This window comes from Oncorhynchus mykiss, chromosome 17 (assembly GCF_013265735.2).
Source record: "Oncorhynchus mykiss isolate Arlee chromosome 17, USDA_OmykA_1.1, whole genome shotgun sequence".
NCBI lineage: Eukaryota > Metazoa > Chordata > Actinopteri > Salmoniformes > Salmonidae > Oncorhynchus > Oncorhynchus mykiss.
Window position 1 is genome coordinate 74,094,065 of NC_048581.1, and position 19,708 is coordinate 74,113,772.

A 19,708-nucleotide genomic window follows, 5' to 3' on the forward strand; every position below is an offset into this window, starting at 1 on the left:
CAATAGCTACATTTATGCACAGTGGGTGTGATTTGAGTGATGCAAGGGTGTGGGGCAGATGGCAATGAGCTTCAGCAGGACAAAGGGACAGTTTAAAGAAGGATAGGACAGGTTGGCAAGATAATTCAACTGTAAAACCACAATATATTACCCAAATGTTGGCCACCCAGCATAGCATGTTTTCAGTCTTATGCAGGGAAAATAAAGATGAAAGACAAAACCACCACTTACTGCAGCAGATGCCATGCGAGGAGATGGGGAGGTGCCAGAGATACATACATCTCCATCAGACATTGGAGGAGCATCCTCCATGTCCACATCAGGGTGGCCAGCATCCTGCCTATGGCTCGATTTGGACTGCCCTGTCTGGGATCTAGCGCTGGGAGCCTATGGGATACAACATAGGTCACCAACTTAGTGTCTGTAGCGCATATATGGGAATATAAGGCTAATGATATGGTCTCTTTAGTAGTGATATTTAGCTGCACAAACAATGAAATTCCAAGTATTGCTCTGTTCATAGAATTATTGGTTTCCATTATCATGTTCTCTTACCTCAGTAGTGTCAGGCTTCCTCCACTCTGAGATCTCTTTGGAGAGCAGCTCATCTGCACTCAGCCTCACCAACCTGAAGGGGCTGACCTCTCCCCAGACCACCCTGTAGAAAAGGCCCTGAGACAAGCACAACACATTGTCATTCACATAATTCTAGGTCTGGTAGGCTGCGCATCTGGGTTGGAGTGAGCATAACTTCCAATATTCAGCAGATTAATTTAAATCCAATTCATGACTCACGATCAATTCATGTTATAAGTGAATTTACCCACATACCAACAACGCATTACTATAATATAGAAAGACAGTTTGTCATTAAAATGTACATGGCTTTCCAACATTCAGCATAGTTGGTTTAGTATACACAACTTATCACTTGACTAGTCTCTTCTGCAGACACAAAAGAGACTAGTCAGTGTTTCTGTGGACTGACCTTGTTTTTGGGGTCCTTCAGGTTGAACATGAGGCCCCTGTACTTGTTCTTGTACTTGCTGTCCGTGCACAAGCAGAGGTTGAACATCTCTTTCTCAATGTTGACAGCCAGTTTTCCCACCTCGTTCTCAGACATATTCAAATCATCACTGTCACTCACCCTGGTGGGACAATGAGATACAACTCACATTTAGAGCTAAAAAATAAATAAATAAATAAAGATTTCAGGCAAATCCATTTCCCATTGGCCTACAACAGTCGTATTCTTTTAGAAATATAAACATTCAGATGAATGACCTTAGGTAGCATGAAGTTCACAAAACAATACAAACTATTCTCTCCAATAAACTTATGGGGTACACACCTCTTGTATAGGATGTCTGTGAGCGAGCGGCGGATGTTCTGTCTCATCTGGTTGTTTGGCGGAGCCGTCGGGCACATCATGGAAGGTGCTAAAGTGGCTGGCTCAGGGCGTCGGGAGGAGGGGGCTGGTGAAGACGGGATTCTGGACGGACTACGGCCTAAGGAGTCTCTCTGCTGGGGCTGGGCCTGCTTCTTAGGGATGGTAAAGCTGGACTTGCCGACCCTCAGGGCCCCTGTGACGTGATGGCGTGGGGCGTCTAGAGAGCCAGGGGCAGAAGGGGTCAGGACAGCAGGTGGTGGTGGTGGTTTCTTGGATTTGGTTGTTTTGCTAGGAGTGGGATATGGTTGTTTCTTTGGTGCCTTAGCACTGCTGACTGGAGTTGCTGGTTTATTGCGTCTGGTGTATATCTTTAATACTTTGGGGCCAGGAGACTTCTTTCCTCCTTTGAGCGGTGCTGTGGAAGCAGGAGACTTCTTCTCAGGAGGGGTTGGTTCCTTCTCACTCTGGTCCTCTTCACTCTCCTTTTCAGGAGCTGCGGAGGATAAAACAACTTATTTTAAACTTAAGTAGAAACAGTATGTGAACCATCATAAACATAATGTCAAATAAATATAATTCAGAATTTAGGACATGTATGAATATTCAATGTGATCTTGGGGTGGTGTAAGATATCCCCACTTAGATTCACTTAATGACCGACTGTCAGACAGCATCTGACCAGAATGCATACAAAAAACACAAAACATTGGTGATTTGAAGACAGGACCTCCTCTCTTTGTTAGAAACAAAATAAACCTGGTTAAATACATCTTTCCACACACTGAAAAAGTCAACAATGTGCACACATACAACAATGGGTTGAATAAATATAAACAGAAAGTTAGAAATTAGAAATCTCCATTATTCTCCGGCAAAAATGTATCGCCATCATGTTGGCGTTGCAATTTCAATCCTCTTAACATCAGTTGAAATGGTGATAATCCTTTTCATGAAGAATGTCGGCAAGACTCAACACTTCAGTCTTATCAGAAAGGATGAGCTGACTAAATCCTCACAGGCCTGACTGTGTACTAAGCAACAGTGCTCTCTGATATGAATGGTGCCTGCATAACCAACATTTTACATCCGTTCCTGAGCTACAACACTGGACCCCAATCAACAACCCATTAGATAAGAACAGATACTAGATGTGTCCAAAGACACCCTGTGTAGAAAGTCACTGGGTACAGAGATTTCTCCACAAAACTAAAATTATATTGGTTTCTCCCTCCTTTATTTGGTCTTTGAAGATCCCACCAGTTGACCCACTCTATCAAGTGGCCCGAAAAAGAAAAAAACAATGTTTCCCAAAAGTTCAACTGAACTTGGAACTTACCATGTCAAGGAAAATAATGCCTGAACATTATATATCTTCATCCTAACCACCTACAATTGGATATGTTCACCACTGAAAGTAGAGCTGTGAAGCTAGCAAACAAAACAGTAGAGCTGTGAAGCTAGCAAACAAAACAGTGTAGTGATATCCTAACACCATCTACCTTCAGGGGTACACACATTTAATGAGAATTCAATAAAGACTAAATATGTATTGTCAAGGAATATTACCAACCTCAACAATTCAATAAAAAACTATTTAAGATCAATGCAACATCTTCAACAGACATGGGTTGTGCATACTAGCTCAAATTACATTTGTATGACCATCTATATTCGTTTTTAGCTTTGTTAAAGCACATGAAGCTTTTCTGCCATGTCTATGTTGCTCATTACCAAAGTATGAGAATTTGGGATGTACATGCAAAACGGCAATACCCGAGTGCCATCAATAGAAAATGTTACTGCCATCACCAGCTACACAATTGCCCTGTGATACAAAGAGAGGCAATTTCAAGTTGACTGATTTGTACCAAAAAATATAGATCTTGTTGTCAAACAATCAAAATGTCATAATCAGAACTTGTATGTCTGCAAAATAAGATATTACAGATCAGAAGATATAGACATGCGAGCAGGTTGAGTGAATCACATATGACATCCCTGTAGGTCGAGAGTAACAGACAGCTGGTATTATGGTGGATAAGATGATTCCTAAGAGCATGAACTGCCAAATACCTTGCGACTGCCCTCACACTCCAAAAATCCACAACCTGTAATATCTGCCTTCTTAAGTAACCTGGATAAAGCTAGGAACCAAAGCAGAGTTCCTCATAGTGAAAAATATACTCAATTGTCCCTAAATATATCTTTCATATATTTTCATATCAGTAAATCAGAAGTGTGGTATAACTTTTAGGTGACAACAGTCTGCCTCCCTACTCTTTATGTATAGTTTATGACGACTGTGGTCTTCCACTCTTCTTGTGCAGTCATTCTAATACTTCTGTGCTTCTGTGTCTTCAGCTGGTCTTGTCTCAGTAGAAGAAGCTATAGATTTCCTGTGCCAGCTGTTCCCCAGTCTGTCCGCTTCAGACTTGCACTTCCTCCTGGCATGGTGTAGATCTGTGGCACATGCTGTCAGAGCAACTGGCCAGGACATCCCCAGTAATCCAAGACCTCTCCCATAATCAATCAAGGCATCCAAAATCTGTCTTAACACCTTTTATTTTATTGCCAGTGTCGCAGAGGGAGTTTGGATGCATGACATTCAATATGAATAATAATGCAAACTATTTTAAAACCCAGCACATTATTTACAAAACTAATAGTGAATACTTCCTTGGCTGCGCTGAAGAAACTTATGGCTTAATTAAATCAGCAGTGAGCTGTATTTCTGTATAGTCCACTGTATAAATCCAGGGATAAAAAAAATCACAGACCTACCTGCTGGAGAGAAGAGGGAGGGACTGCCTTCAGATGAACAGCAAGATGAGCACATGGAGATACTCATACGCACCACATGGGTGCCAACACACAAACAGCATACAGTAACCTAGGATTTATATGAATCTAGGATTTAAGTAATCCCCAACCATTGTTTTGTTCATGGTTACTGATTTTCTTTTTAACAATAGAGTTTTCAAAATAAATCAGAAAATACTTACCTTTGTATCCATTCATTGCAATGTGTACTTACCCACTCTGCATACCTGACTAAGTAACCATGCCCTGGCAACATACACAGAATACATTCGGGGCCCCATTGTCATTACAATTTTCCCCACAGATATGGGTCATCCAGCTAAGCCATTACGTCACCATGATAACAACCACATTTATAAATGGGCAAACAACGTGGTTTTTCAAAGAACCCGTAATAGATCAATGCATATCATACATTCAACTGGCTCACTTGACAACCCCTATAGTGTGAGAAGATAAACAGTTAAGAGTGGATTATTAAGACCTTCAAAGAGATACATACACGTTTTGTTTAACACTGTTGGTGGTGCTATGGGTGTAGTCTTTTCTGGCGTTACTGCATTGTAATTATGGTCGCTGGACCAGGACGACATGGCGGGTGGCGGTGGATGCTCTTCGTGTGACTCTTCATCACCATCCTCATCGGCCTCACCGTCAGACTCTTCCTCCTCTGTAGACTTTTTGCTGGTCTTCCTCCCAGTGGTGGAATTCTTCTGGATGGACAGACAGACATTCACTCAAATCAGTAACGTGCACAGGAAGGGTTTCATAGCAAAATATTGAAAGTTATGGTGTTATGTATGTAATTGATGACAGCTTTGCACACTATTGGCATTCTCTCAACCAGCTTCATAAGGTAGTCACCTGGAATGCATTTCAGTTAACAGGTGTGCCTTGTAAAAATTGAATTTGTAAAATTTCTTTCCTTCTTAATGTGTTTCAGCCAATCAGTTGTGTGTGAAAAGGTCGGGTTGGTATTCAGAAGACAACCAAGTCCATATTATGGCAAGAACAGCTCAAATAAGCAAAGACAAACGACAGTCCATCATTACTTTAAGACATGAAGGCCTTAGTCGCAAAAACCATCAAGCGCTATGATGAAACTGGCACTTATGAGGACCGCCACAGGAAGACCTAGAGTTATCTCTGCTGCAGATGATGAAGTTAAAGCTACCAGCCTCAGAAATTGCAGCCCCAAAAAATGTTTCACAATTAACAGAAACATGTCAACCGATTAGGATTTTTCAACGCCGATACCGATTATTGGAGGACCAAAAAGAGCCGATACCGATTAATCGGCCAATTTTTAAAAATGTATTTGTTATAATGACAATTACAACAATACTGAATGAACACTTATTTTAACTTAATATAATACATCAATAAAATCAATTTAGCCTCAAATAAAACATGAAACATGTTCAATTTGGTTTAAATAATGCAAAAACAAAGTGTTGGAGAAGAAAGTAAAAGTGCAATATGTGCCATGCAAGAAAGCTAACGTTTGAGTTCCTTGCTCAGACTATTTCTCTCTATACCATTTGTATTTCATTAACCTTTGACTATTGATGTTCTTATAGGCACTTTAGTATTGCCAGTGCAACAGTATAGCTTCCGTCCCTCTCCTCGCTCCTACCTGGGCTCGAACCAGGAACACAACGACAACAGCCACCCTCGAAGCAGCGTTACCCATCGCTACACAAAAGCCGCGGCCCATGCAGAGCAAGGGGAACAACCACTCCAAGTCTCAGAGCGAGTGACATTTGAAACGCTATTAGCGCGCACCCCGCTAACTAGCTAGCCATTTCACATCGGTTACACAAACCTAATCTCGGGAGTTGATAGGCTTGAAGTCATAAACAGCTGCTGGCAAACGCACAAAAGTGCTGTTTGAATGAATGCTTACGAGCCTGCTGCTGCCTACCATCGCTCAGTCAGACTGCTCTATCAAATCATAGACTTAGTTATAACATGATAACACACAGAAATACGAGCCTTAGGTCATTAATATGGTCGAATCCGGAAACTATCATCTCGAAAACAAGATGTTTATTCTTTCAGTGAAATACGGAACCGTTCCATATTTTATCTAACGGGTGGCATCCAAGTCTAAATATCCCTGTTACATTGCACATCCTTCAATGTTATGCCATAATTACGTAAAATTCTGGCAAATTAGGGGGCCCAAACTGTTGCATATACACGGACTCTGCGTGCAATGAACGCAAGAGAAGTGACACAATTTCACCTGGTTAATATTGCCTGCTAACCTGGATTTCTTTTAGCTAAATATGCATGTTTAAAAATATATACTTCTGCGTATTGATTTTAAGAAAGGCATTGATGTTTATGGTTAGGTACACATTGGAGCAACGATACGCACCGCATCGATTATATGCAACGCAGGACACGCTAGATAAACTAGTAATATCATCAACCATGTGTAGTTAACTAGTGATTATGATTGATTGATTGATTGTTTTTTCTAAGATAAGTTTAATGCTAGCTAGCAACTTACCTTGGCTTACTGCATTCGCGTAACAGGCAGGCTCCTCGTGGAGTGCAATGGTTAGAGTGTTGGACAAGTTAACTGTAAGGTTGCAAGATTGAATCCCCCGAGCTGGTAAAAATCTGTCGTTCTGCCCCTGAACGATGCAGTTAACCCACCGTTCCTAGGCCGTCATTGAAAATAAGAATGTGTTCTTAACTGACTTGCCTAGTTAACTAAAGATTAAATAATACAAAATAAAAAAAGACCAAATCAGTGTCCAAAAATACCGATTTCCGATTGTTGTGAAAACTTGAAATCGGCCTTAATTAATCGGCCATTCCGACTAATCGGCCGACCTCTAATGTCAACATCAACTGTTCAGAGGAGACTGCATGAATAAGGTCTTCGTGGTCAAATTGCTGCAAATAAATCACTACTAAAGGACACCAATAAGAAGAAGAGATGTGCTTGGGCTAAAAAAACACAAGCAATAGACATTAATTAGACTGATGAGTCCAAAGTTTAGATTTTTGGTTCCAACTGTAGTGTCTTTGTGAGACGCAGAGTAGGTGAACCGATGATCTCCGCATGTGTGATGGTGCTTTGCTGGTGACACTGTCTGATTTATTTAGAATTCAAGGCACACTTAACCAGCATGGCTACCACAGCATTCTGCAGCGATATGCCATCCCATCTGGTTTGGGCTTAGTGGGACTATCATTCATTTTTCAACAGGACAATGACCCAAAACACACCTCCAGTCTGTGTAAGGGCTATTTGACCAAGAAGGAGAGTGATGGAATGCTGCATCAGATGACCTGGCCTCCACAATCACCCAACCTCAACCCAATTGACATGGTTTGGGATGAGTTGGACTGCAGAATGAAGGAAAAACAGCCAACAAGTGCCCAGCATATGTGGGAACTCTTTCAAGACTGTTGGAAAAGCATATCAGGTGACTACCTCATGAAGCTGGTTGAGAAAATGCCAAGCGTGTGCAAAGCTGTCAAGGCAAAGGGTGGCTATTTGAAGAATCTCAAATATAAAATACGCTTGTTTGGTTACTACATGATACCATATGTGTTATTTCACAGTTTTGATGTCTTATTTATTATTCTACAATGTAGAAAACAGTAAAAATAAAGAAAAACCCTTGAATGAATAGGTGTCCAAACTTTTGACTGGTACTGTATATACAATTGTAAACTGCTGCCAATTCATTATGTTGGGGAAAAAATAACAATTTAGTAAATCATATGACAGTTGTCTGTATTTTAAATAGATGAAATAGCTATTGAATAACAATCAAATGACGGCAAATATATTTATCCTGTCTCTCCTCCACAAGATGTTCCTCAGACCAGAATTGTGTTCTGTAGTTCCTACTGATTTTTAATTTTTTTTTACCTTTATTTAACTAGGCAAGTCAGTTAAGAACAAATTCTTATTTTCAATGACGGCCTAGGAACAGTGGGTTAACTGCCTGTTCAGGGGCAGAGCGACAGATTTGTACCTTGTCAACTCGGGGGTTTGAACTTGCAACCTTCCGGTTACTAGTCCAACACTAACCACTAGGCTACCCTGCCGCCCCTCATGTAATCAATCACCAACCTTCCCAACAATGTTTGCTACCAATGACTCAGAAAAAATAACAATCTAGCAAGTAACCAATAAACATTATTTCAGGTCACTGTAATTACTCAGATATTTCGGAAAAAAATCTAACCAGTTGTATAACCCGTTGGTAATGAGATATTCCCATCAATTTCACACTCAAAATTGGTGAAGCTTTTTGGCCTGATTTAGAGAAAGTATTTCAAAACATTGGAATGTATGACGCCTATGCTTAATTTGGGCTCCACACAATATATTACTAACCAGTTTCAGTAGGTAAAAATGTAAACATCTTCGGTATCTTATGAACCCCATGTTTACCTTGGGCGTTGCCCTGGTACCAGGTGTTTTCTTCTGTCCCTTGGCCTTGTCTTGGTCTTTCTGCTTAGGTTCATCTTTCTGCTTGGGCTCGGAGATGGACTTGGCTGCCATGGCTGCGGCGGCGTGTCTCAGGATACACTCACTGCCGCAGTAGACAGAGTCCTTCAGGGCGTTCTTCTCACAGCCTGGCCCGATACATTTGGGCAGATTAGACTCCTCTGCCGCCTGTTGAAAGTCAAACAGGTCACACAGGTGCACAGTGCAACACGGTTGTTCCAAATACAGGCTGTCCTGATACAACTGAAAACGAAAACCTACTTTCACTACAAACAAATCTCAGAGTTTGATATGTTGCCATTGTTTACACATTGAGTGCTTTTATATTCAATTATTAGTAATAAAATAGAAACCTTCAATCAAGTATTCACACCCATCCCTAATATGGAGCTCTCAGATGTCTTTCAGAAAGCTATTATTGGCATGACAAACTTGAACAGTTTTTTGTTGGGTTCATCCACTGGAGCTATGAGAAAAGCACTAGAAAACCTACTGCCTGAAAAATCTTGATCTTCTTTTTTCCACTGGGGTTTGTTGTTTTCTCTATTCTCCCTTTAATACCCAAGTCATCGCCACCCTTCTCATCTGCACCAGCTGTAGGTGAGGAAGCTGCCACAGAGGGGCTCTGCTCGGCCTTGCGGGCTCCAGGGACAGCTGCTTTGAGTTTGCCATTGGGCTTGGCTGTCTGGCTCTTCTTGGTGGTGCAGTTGGGGCAGACGTAGTCCTCCCCGTTCCTCTCCATCAGACGTCCACGAGCCTCAGTGATGCCCACACAGTCTCCATGGAACCACTCCTCACAGCGGTCGCAGCAGATCATGAACCTGGGCGCACACAGAGCACTTAGCAGAGCATAGAGAGACTACTATACAAACAGCAGCAATGGGAGGGTTACATATTGTGATATTATTTTTGACAATTTATATCACATTGTTTTGATAATGTCGCTATATTTTTGCACTAGTTGGCTGTACCTGCACCAAAATTCCAGTATTTTACCTTCACAGCTTGTTCTCCATCTTTTAAAAAGGGAGACAATTTGTTTTGAGCACTTTTATTTTCTTGACTGATCAAAATTTGTTTCTCATGGCTTTCTCTCTGGTCCAGCGACCATGTGGTGAGCAATATGAAACATTGAATCGCAGTAAAATAACAGTATCGAATCGCAATACATATAGAATCGTGAGAATCGCAATAGATATCCTTTTGGCTGCAAAGTATCGTGATAATAGTTTACAAGTCAAGGACATCACTCAGGTTAACTAATCACTAACTAACTATTCATCCCACTTGTAAGTACTAGAGGCATCAGATTTCCAATTGAAATGCAAAATTACATCCAAATGTTTACCTTTTGTTGTGTTTCTGTCGACAGATGCAGTACAATGCATTAGGGTCATATCCTTCAGCGTCGCCCGAGTCACTGGATGATGAGGATGACGGGTATTCATCATCATCCTCATTATCTTCCTCTTTGCGGGTTTTTGCCCCTCTGGACTTGGTGTCTCTCTTGTTTGGGTTGGTGCCCCTACTTGCCGCCTTGGCAGGACTGCTGGACCTGGAGGCATGCCTCCCACTGGTCTCCACGGGCTTTCCCTCGCTCTCCTCTTTTTCATTTTCCTCCTTCTCGTCCTCCTTCTCTTCTTTTTCTGACACTTCTTTCTTGACAGAGTCCTGCTCTAGCTGCGGCTGCACTATATCCTCCTCCTCTTTCTTTTCAGGGATGATTGTCTTCTTGTCCTCCTCCTTCTCCTCCTGGGGCTGAGGCTGGGGCTCTTTGGGTGCATCTCCACTACCCTTCTCTTCATTGTCAGAGCTTCCATCGTCACTGACCGAGCCACCTCTGCAGCTGTCACGGCCTTTAGGCTTCCGAGTTGTCCTCTTCCTGCCCGTCTTCCTCACTGGTGAATCTGGTTTACCCTCCACAGACTTGGCCTCTGTGTTGCCGTCAAAGCTGGCCTCAGAGGCAGTCTCCGCATCTGTATGGGTCTGGGAGGGAGGGTCCCCACCCTCTACGCTGCCAGGTGCACTTCTCCTCCCCACTGTACGCGCTCTCTTGGTGGTGAGCAGGAACTCCTCCAACTTGTCAGTGCGTTTGGCCTGCCTCCCGCTGCGGCGCACAGGCCCTACTTGGCCATCCTGGCTCTCAGCAGTCGTGTCTCCTGGCATTTCTCTCTTGGCTATGGTGGTCCGGCGGAATCCCCAGGTCTTCTTGAACTCGCTTGTGGTCTTAGCAGATTGCTCCGTCTCCTCTAGCTTTTCCTCAGTAGCATTGTCACCGTGCTCTTGGTCTTCTTTATCTACTCTGTCCTTCTGGACCTTATCGTCCTCTCGGATAGCTGTTGATGTTATTAACACATTAATGGCCACAAATAATGTGTTTACATGAAGTAGCAGATTTTGCCAATCAAAAGACTGATTTACTAAGCTAATTAGGTCTTGAAAGCATATATAGGAATAGTGAAATCCATTGTGATTCTAGTACTCCTGACCCTAAACACTAATCAACACCTTACAACGAGTAATTACAGAGAATCCAGCAGTGCAGTGCCCATTATTAAAGTTAGACAAACAAGATGCCCCCCTCATTGACAAGGGAAAGGAAGCTAGTCCAAGGTACCTTGAGAGCTGCTATCCATAGGGTCCTGGCTCTGCTCTGGCTCGAGAGCTAGATAGAGCTCAGGGCTCACATTCTCCTCCATAGATGATGGAGTCACTCACTACTTTCAAACAGAACGTCTACAGTTAAGAGAAGAGCACAAGAGACGAGCTTGAGATAGCTACTCTGCAACTCCATTTAACTGAAGAGTGTGGTTATTTTGGGGAGGGTGGGTGGAGCAGCACTTTGTCAATGTTCAACTACTTTCTTCATATCGACAGACAACCCTTTTCCCAAAATTATCCGAATTTTTTTTTGTCAGCCATTGCTGTCGTCTTTTCATGCAGATTGCCTGGATACAGCCCTTAGCCGTGGTAAATTTGCCCTATATCACAAACGTGCTTTATTGCTATTAGAAACTGGCTATCAATGTAATTAGAGCAGTAAAAATAAATGTTTTGTCATACCCATGGTATATGTTCTGTTACAAACTGGGTGGATCGAGCCCAGAATGCTGATTGGCTGACAGCCGTGGTATATCAGACCGTATACCAAAGGTATGACAAAACATTTATTTTTACAGCTCTAATTACATTGGTAACCAGTTTATAATAAAAATAAGGCACCTTGGGGGTTTGTGATATATGGCCAATATACCACGGCTAAGGGCTGTGTCCAGGCAATCCGCGTTGCGTCGTGCCTAACAGCCCTTAGCCGTGGTATATATTGGCCATATACCACACCTCCTCAGGCATTATTGCTTAAATATACCACAGCTGTCAGCAAATCAGCATTCAGGGCTCGAACCACCCAGTTCATAAAAACTATATAGAACACCACTACTGGGACAAGCCTAGTCTGTTGAAATTGTACATTTACACGATTCCTGTGGTTTACAAAAGAAATGGAACCACAAATCAAACAAATGAGTGCATGGCATCCGTTCTTTGACAGAATAAAACACGAGCCTACCTGCTGCTCTGTAGTGGTAGGGCACTGATAAAGTGCTTCTCTGATGAGAAAAATGCTCCTTTTCCACTCACAGCAGGTTCTGATCAGTACTCATCACAGGTCTGGTACTGGGATCTTGGACCTGTAGATAAGTCAGAAAACATCCGTTAAGCATTTGAGGGTATGGAAATTGCAACAGTATACAGCCTTGAAAAGCATAATGCATCACAACAGGTTGGCACCCATCCAACTCCTATCTTTTTTTCAATGTGTGGGACGCTTTCAGGGACTTCAGGTCATACAACGTCACGGATTCCAAATTCAAGACACTGCTGAAACAGAGGTTGTTCTCTGACATGAGACCCACTTCCTTTAGTGTCATGATAACACACATTAGCAACAATAATTCACTTCATCTAGACCTATTGAAATAAAAGGTTGCAACATAATAGAATAGTAACTACTGCAAAAAAGGTTCAGTGTGTAGGGTACAGACATAGTCAACTTGTTATAAAATATTTTTCGTAATCAAGACACACCGGTAGATAATCATTCAGCCCCACCTAATTTAATTCAGATTAACAAAAAATGTGTCCCAATCACAACTGATGCCTAAACAAACCTAAATCCCACCTTGTAGTTATCATTATCAAATAATTATTATCAAAACACAACAAACAGGCTGACATGTTATAAACAATGCTCCCTCCCAAACAGTTGGAACTGAAAATAGATAACTAAACCTGGACAGGTAGCATTTAGATGATCATTTATTTTTAAACCATCCCTCTCTGTTGCATGATAAACAATAGCCCTGAGCAAAAGTGCCAAACCACAGATTACTCAATAAAAGATTCCTAATAGTACAAGTAATTTAAGTTAAAATATTTTAACTATTTGATCAACAAAGACATTTTAAGAAAAGGGAATATATTCTCCACAATCAAAGCACCTTGCTAAATTTGCAAAATAAGGTTCAGATCAGTCTGGCCTGAACATTCCACTGACAATACCATAAGCATGAGGACCTCCAAATCATTTCCACCTCAAACATGTCTGAGAAACAGGTGTAGAACAAATAGAACCAACCATGTTGAAATTGTATATTTAAACATTCAAAGCATGGACACTATCCTACAACAATGACGTGAGTGACTCAAATGAATAATCAATACAGCATGAACGATGAGACAGCCTATAGGGAAGTCAGAGACCTGGCAGTATGGTGCCTGGACAACAGTCTGTCCCTCAACGTGGGCAAGGCAAAGGATCTTATCGTGGACTACAGGAAACGGAGGGCCAAACACACTTCCATGCACGTTGACGGGGCTGTGGTGGAGCGGGTCAAGAGTGTCAAGTTCCTCGATGTCTACATCACTAAGGACCTATCATGGTCCAAACACAGCAACATAGTCGTGAAGAGGACATGATAGGGATGGCGATATGGCCTAAAAAAAATCTGATCTGGATTATTTTTTTATATATATATATTTTTTTACTTAAGGATGATTTACAATATACAGTGCATTCAGAATGTATTCAGACCTCTTGACTTCTTCCACATTTTGATACGTTACAGCCTTATTCTAAAATTTATTAAATTGTTGTTTTTCCTCATCAATCTACACATAATTACCATAATGACATAGCACAAACAGGTTTTTCGATTTATTTTGCAAATATATAAAACTGAAATATCACATTTACACAAGTATTCAGACCCTTTACTCAGTACTTTGTTGAAGCACCTTTGGCAGCGATTACAGCCTCAAGTCTTCTTTGGTATGATGCTACAAGCTTGGCACTAGAGGTCGGCCAAGATCAAATTTTCATAACAATCGGTAATCTGCATTTTTGGATGCCGATTATGGCCGATTACATTGCATTCCACAAGGAAACGGCATGGCAGGCTGACCACCTGTTACGCGAGTGCAGCAAGGAGCCAAGGTAAGTTGCTAGCTCGCATTAAACTTATCTTATACAAAACAATCAATCTTCACATAATCACTAGTTAACTACACATGGTTGATGATATTACTAGGTTAACTAGCATGTCCTGCATTGTATATAATCAATGTGGTGCCTGTTAATTTATCATTGAATCACAGCCTACTTCGCCAAACGGGGGATGATTTAACAAATGCAAATTCGCAAAAAAAAGCACAATCGTTGCACGAATGTACCTAACCATAAACATCAATGTCTTTCTTAAAATCAATACACAGAAGTGTATTTTTTTAAAACCTGCATATTTAGTTAAAATAAATTGTTAGCAGGCAATATTAACTAGGGAAATTGTGTCACTTCTCTTGCGTTCATTGCACGCAGAGTCAGGGTATATGCAACAGTTTGGGCCGCCTGGCTCGTTGCAAACATATTTTCCATAATTATGACATAACATTGAAGGTTGTGCAATGTAACAGCAATATTTAGACTTAGGGTTGCCACCCGTTTGATAAAATCTGGAACGGTTCCGTATTTCACTGAAAGAATAAACGTTTTGTTTTCGAAATTATATTTCCAGATTTGACCATATTAATGACCTAAGGCTCATATTTCTGTGTTTATTATATTATAATTAAGTCTATCATTTGATAGAGCAGTCTGACTGAGCAGTGGTACGCGGCAGCAGGGTCGTAAGTATTCATTCAAACGTTACAGCGTTTGCCAGCAGTACTTAGCAATGCTTGATTCACAGCGCTGTTTATGACTTCAAGCCTATCAACTCTTAAGATTAGGCTGGCAATACTAAAGTGCCTATTAGAACATCCAACAGTCAAAGTTATATGAAATACTAATGGCATAGAGAGAAATAGTCAATGCATCATAATTCCTATAATAACTACAACCTAAAACTTCTTAACTGGAAATACTGAAGAACTAGGAATATTGAACCACCAGCTTTCATATGTTCTCATGTTCTGAGCAAGGAAATTAAACGTTAGCTTTTTTTAAATGGCACATATTGCACTTTCTTCCCCAACACTGTGTTTTTGCATTATTTAAAGCAAATTGAGAATGTTTCATTATTTAGAGACTAAATAGATTTTATGTATTATATTAAGTTAAAATAAAAGTGTCCATTCAGTATTGTTGTAATTGTCATTATTACAATAATACATAAAAATCGTCCGATTAATCGGTATCGGCTTTTTTTGGTCCTCCAATAAATTGGTATCGGCGTTGAAAAATCGTAATCGGTCGACCTCTACTTGGCACACCTGTATTTGGGGAGTTTCTTCCATTTTTCTCTGCAAATCCCCTCAAACTCTGTCAGGTTGGATGGGGAGTGTCGTTGCACAGCTATTTTCAGGTGACTCCAGAGATGTTTGATAGGGTTCAAGTCCAGGCTCCGGCTGGCCACTCAAGGACATTCATAGACTTGTCCCAAAGCCACTCCTGCGTTGTCTTGGCTGTGTGTTTAGGGTAGTTGTCCAGTTGGAAGGTGAACCTTCGACCCAGTCTGAGGTCCTGAGCGCTCTGGAGTAGGTTTTCATCAAGGATCTCTCAGTACTTTGCTCTGTTCATCTTTCCCTTGATCCTAACTAATCTTCCAGTCCCTGCCGCTGAAAAACAGCCCCACAGCATGATGCTGCCAACATCATGCTTCACCGTAGGGATGGTGCCAACATCATGCTTCACCGTAGGGATTCAGGCCAAAGAGTTCAATCTTGGTTTCATCAGACCAGAGAATCTTGTTTCTCATGGTCTGTCCTTTGTTTTGGCAAACTCCAAGTGGGCTGTCATGTGCCTTTTATCGAGGAGTGGCTTCTGCCTGGCCACTGACATAAAGGCCTGATTGGTGGAGTGCTGCAGAGATGGTTGTCCTTCTGGAAGGTTCTCCTATCTCCACAGAGGAACTCTGGAGCTAGTGACCATGAGGTTCTTGGTCACCTCCCTGACCAAGGCCCTTTTCCCCTGATTGCACAGTTTGGCCAAGTAGCCAGCTCTATTTAGAGTTTTCGTGGTTCCAAACTCCTTCCATTTAAGAATGATGGAGGCCACTGTGTTCTTGGGGACCTTCAATGCAGCAGAAACTTTTTGGTTTGTGCCTCGGCACAATCCTGTCTCGGAGCTCTACGTACAATTCCTTCTTGCTCTGACATGCACTGTCAACTGTGGGACCTTATATAGACAGGTGTGTGCAATATCAAAACATGTCCAATCAATTGAATTTTACAACAGGTGGACTCCAATCAAGTTGTAGAAACATCTCAATGATGATCAATCGAAACAGGATGCACCAGAACTCAATTTCAAGTCTCATAGCAAAGGATCTGAATACTTATCTAAATAAAGGTACATGTTTCTTATTTATTTTCAAAACATTTCTTAAAATACCTTTTCGCTCTTTTCATTATTGCATAGTTGACAATTGAATCCATTTTGATAATGGATAATTTAATCTATTTTAGAATAAGGTTGTAATGTAATAAAATGTGGAAAACGTCAAGGGGTCTGAATACTTTCAGAATGCACTGTATATCTCCACCCAAAAAATACATTCTCTAAGTAAGCTTTGTTGCACAATTAAAAAGGTCAATACACTGCTAAATATAAACCTACCACCATGACACACTACTAATTTAATCAAAATAGTTTAACCTGCTTTTTGCAATAAATCACTGATCTGGCTTTCAAGTCTGTCTATGAAAATGCCCTTTTTGTTATACATTTTGCCAGAATCATGCACATCCTCTAATACTGAACAACTTCTAGTAGCAGGCATTATAGAAAATTAACACAGGTCTCAGACAAATCCATCAAGCACAAGCCCGCATGCTAGTGAGTAGCCAAGATAACTTTCTATTTCAAGTCTAGCCTACTTGGATCTATTTGCTTGCCAACAAAGTGGTACAGTTGAACTGTGATTAATAGACCCTCTAGAATGTTCACTTTATTTAGATATTGAAATCAAGTTGCCTACCTGGATATGATGCTTATTTCTCAGAATGAAAATTAGTTACCAATCCCTTATATAAACGCGTATTTTAATGCTCATTGCACAATTAGAAAACACAGACTAGACTGCTGACGTTTACAATGCTGCTAGCGGTATGTGGTAAAGCGACAAACTGAGCATTAATTTCCCACAATCATGTTCATTGATACTCTCGTTTTAGTAGGGTCTGCTCTACTCTACATTTTGGGAGTCGAGACATAAAAAGGGTATCGTTAGAAAGGTTAAGTTGTCGTCCGCTACAGTAAAAAAAATAATGTATCTAAGCGTTTCAGTGTCCATATGACCGATTCTGTAGGACCAAATTTCAAATAGCGAGTTTAAATTGCTTGTTGTCAGAGAATAAATTACATTTCGTCTTTCGAGTAGGCTGGGGGAGGGGCTTGGTGTCTGAGTGGGAAGTTGCGAAGGAGACGGAACACTCATAAAAACTTGAGAATACGACAAAACCTAGTCTAGATTCTAGCGATACAGGCAGTTGGAACATCGCGCTATAACATAAATTAGAATTAATAATTTGATATATCGCCCAGCCCTAGGGCACGACAATGGCTCTTCCCCCTCAGGAGGTTTAAAAGTTTCAGCATAGGCCCCTCTGATCCTCAAAAAGTTGTACAGCTGCACTATTGAGAGCATCTTGACTGGCTGCATCACTGCTTGGTATGGCAACTGCTCGTCATCTGACCGTAAGGTGCTAAAGAGGGCAGTCGTACGGCCCAGTACATCGCTGTGGTCGAACTCACTGTCATCCAGGACCTCTATACCAAGTGTTGTCAGAGGAAGGCCCACAAAATTGTCAAAGTCCCCAGCCACCCAAGTCATACTGTTCTGTCTGCTACTGCACGGCAACCGGTACCGAACAGGCGAACCCTCGGGGACCAAAAGGCTCCTGAACAGCTTCTAACCTCAAGCCACTAAATAGTTAAACCAAATAGCCATCCGGACTAACTATTTTTTTACTCTAAATCCAGACACTCACACATTTGTCACAGTTACACCCTGTTGCCTAATCACTTTTACCTGTATGTACATATCTACCTCATTTTCCTCGTACCTCAGCACATCGACTCGGTACTGGTACCCCATGTCTATAGCCAAGTTATCGTTACTCATTGTGTATTTATTCCTCATGTTACTATTTATTATTACTACTATTGTATTCTGCATTGTTGGGAAGGGCCGTAAGTAAGCATTTCACTGTTAACAAAGCATGTGACAACTACAATTTGATAATACCTCAATGAGAAAGGTCATTGGTGATGGGGGATATACAAATGCAGCAAGAAAAGAGAGACAAGACCATTTCTGCAGTTTTTGGGGTGTACCTGGGATTCAAGTCAGTCATATTCATCTCTGAATTGGTGCATTATTTGACAGAACATCTGCATCATAATAATACAACTTAACTGGGTTGTAAAAACATATTCAACTGTCACTAAATAAACACTTCAGACCAACAACTTGACATCAAAATGACATTGGCACAGCTCTGGGAATGGCTTTGGCTGAATAGAAGTTGCCTAATACACAAAGTTGTAAAATGTGCACCCCATTGTATGTTTCAATGACTGACAAACACACATGCAGTGAAATATTGACATTTACTTTCACATGTTAAGATTCAATATCCCATTTACATTGGTCTGATTATTCTCAAATGCATTTCTCATCCCCGATTTACTGTTGGGGAGGGTACACCACTGAATGAATATAAATGGTTATTGTATGCCAAAATACCATATTGATGGTATTAATGGGCAAATGCAACACAAAGTAACCACATTTCTACAACTCACCAATAGATGAAGCACTTGCCAAAAGATACAGACCCTACCGTTACACTCGGGGTCAAAAAAACGTACCTGAATGCAGGGATGGGATATGTCACTGTACTCCAAATGTTACCTTAATCCACACTTCTCCATCGAGAACATTGAAATACTGCTAGATGTCTGGGAAAACTGCCCTTTTCGGTGTACAATTGCATTTATTCTATTGCCATTTATCCTGTTATCAATAAAATGTACATGTTAACAGTATATTCTGATTACAATTATTATATTTTAATTAAATGCAATATATTTGCTTCCAAAATGTATGTAGGTATATATAGCGGTCTTCATAAAACATTCTGATTGAATGGCTTGTCCTGCACTTTGTAAAAACCCAGTGCATATTGGAAAGATATATTGGTTCCTTGCTAAACATAGCAATGTGAATGCAAAGGGACTCGGCCCACACAATAGGTGACGTGAACTGGCAAGAGTTGAGTCCTCATTCAAAGGCATAATGGTAGGCCAATTGACATTTATTCCCCTCCTTTAAAACATAGTAATTAAGTAAATAGCCTCACCCACAAAATGCAAAATAATTTGAAATGTCTGTATTTGAATTTACAGCAATTCAACGGAAGAAAAAAATACTAGCAAGAGAACCACGATGCTGGGATGAGAGGGGTGCACCACGGATTGTTCCCCGATCATGGTCACGACACACGTGAGAAAACCA

General features: G+C 41.0%; 1 protein-coding gene across 4 annotated transcripts in view; it reads right to left on the reverse strand.

The window, feature by feature from the left end:
- LOC110494545 (death-inducer obliterator 1) overlaps nucleotides 1-19,708 on the reverse strand; it is a 28,304-nt gene that overhangs the window by 7,589 nt on the left and 1,007 nt on the right. For 2 of the 4 annotated variants that reach the window (XM_036950610.1, XM_021569685.2), the window contains exons 2-11: nucleotides 12,262-12,382; nucleotides 11,311-11,429; nucleotides 10,042-11,029; nucleotides 9,187-9,514; nucleotides 8,637-8,861; nucleotides 4,713-4,923; nucleotides 1,352-1,883; nucleotides 989-1,148; nucleotides 556-672; nucleotides 232-387 (exon numbers count right to left, since the gene is read on the reverse strand). In XM_036950610.1, the coding sequence (XP_036806505.1) occupies nucleotides 232-387; nucleotides 556-672; nucleotides 989-1,148; nucleotides 1,352-1,883; nucleotides 4,713-4,923; nucleotides 8,637-8,861; nucleotides 9,187-9,514; nucleotides 10,042-11,029; nucleotides 11,311-11,392 (2,799 nt within the window). In that variant the 5' untranslated portion in view covers nucleotides 11,393-11,429; nucleotides 12,262-12,382. The remainder of the gene's footprint in view (nucleotides 1-231; nucleotides 388-555; nucleotides 673-988; nucleotides 1,149-1,351; nucleotides 1,884-4,712; nucleotides 4,924-8,636; nucleotides 8,862-9,186; nucleotides 9,515-10,041; nucleotides 11,030-11,310; nucleotides 11,430-12,261; nucleotides 12,383-19,708) is intronic. The other 2 variants (XM_036950611.1, XM_036950613.1) reach the window with 2 other exon arrangements.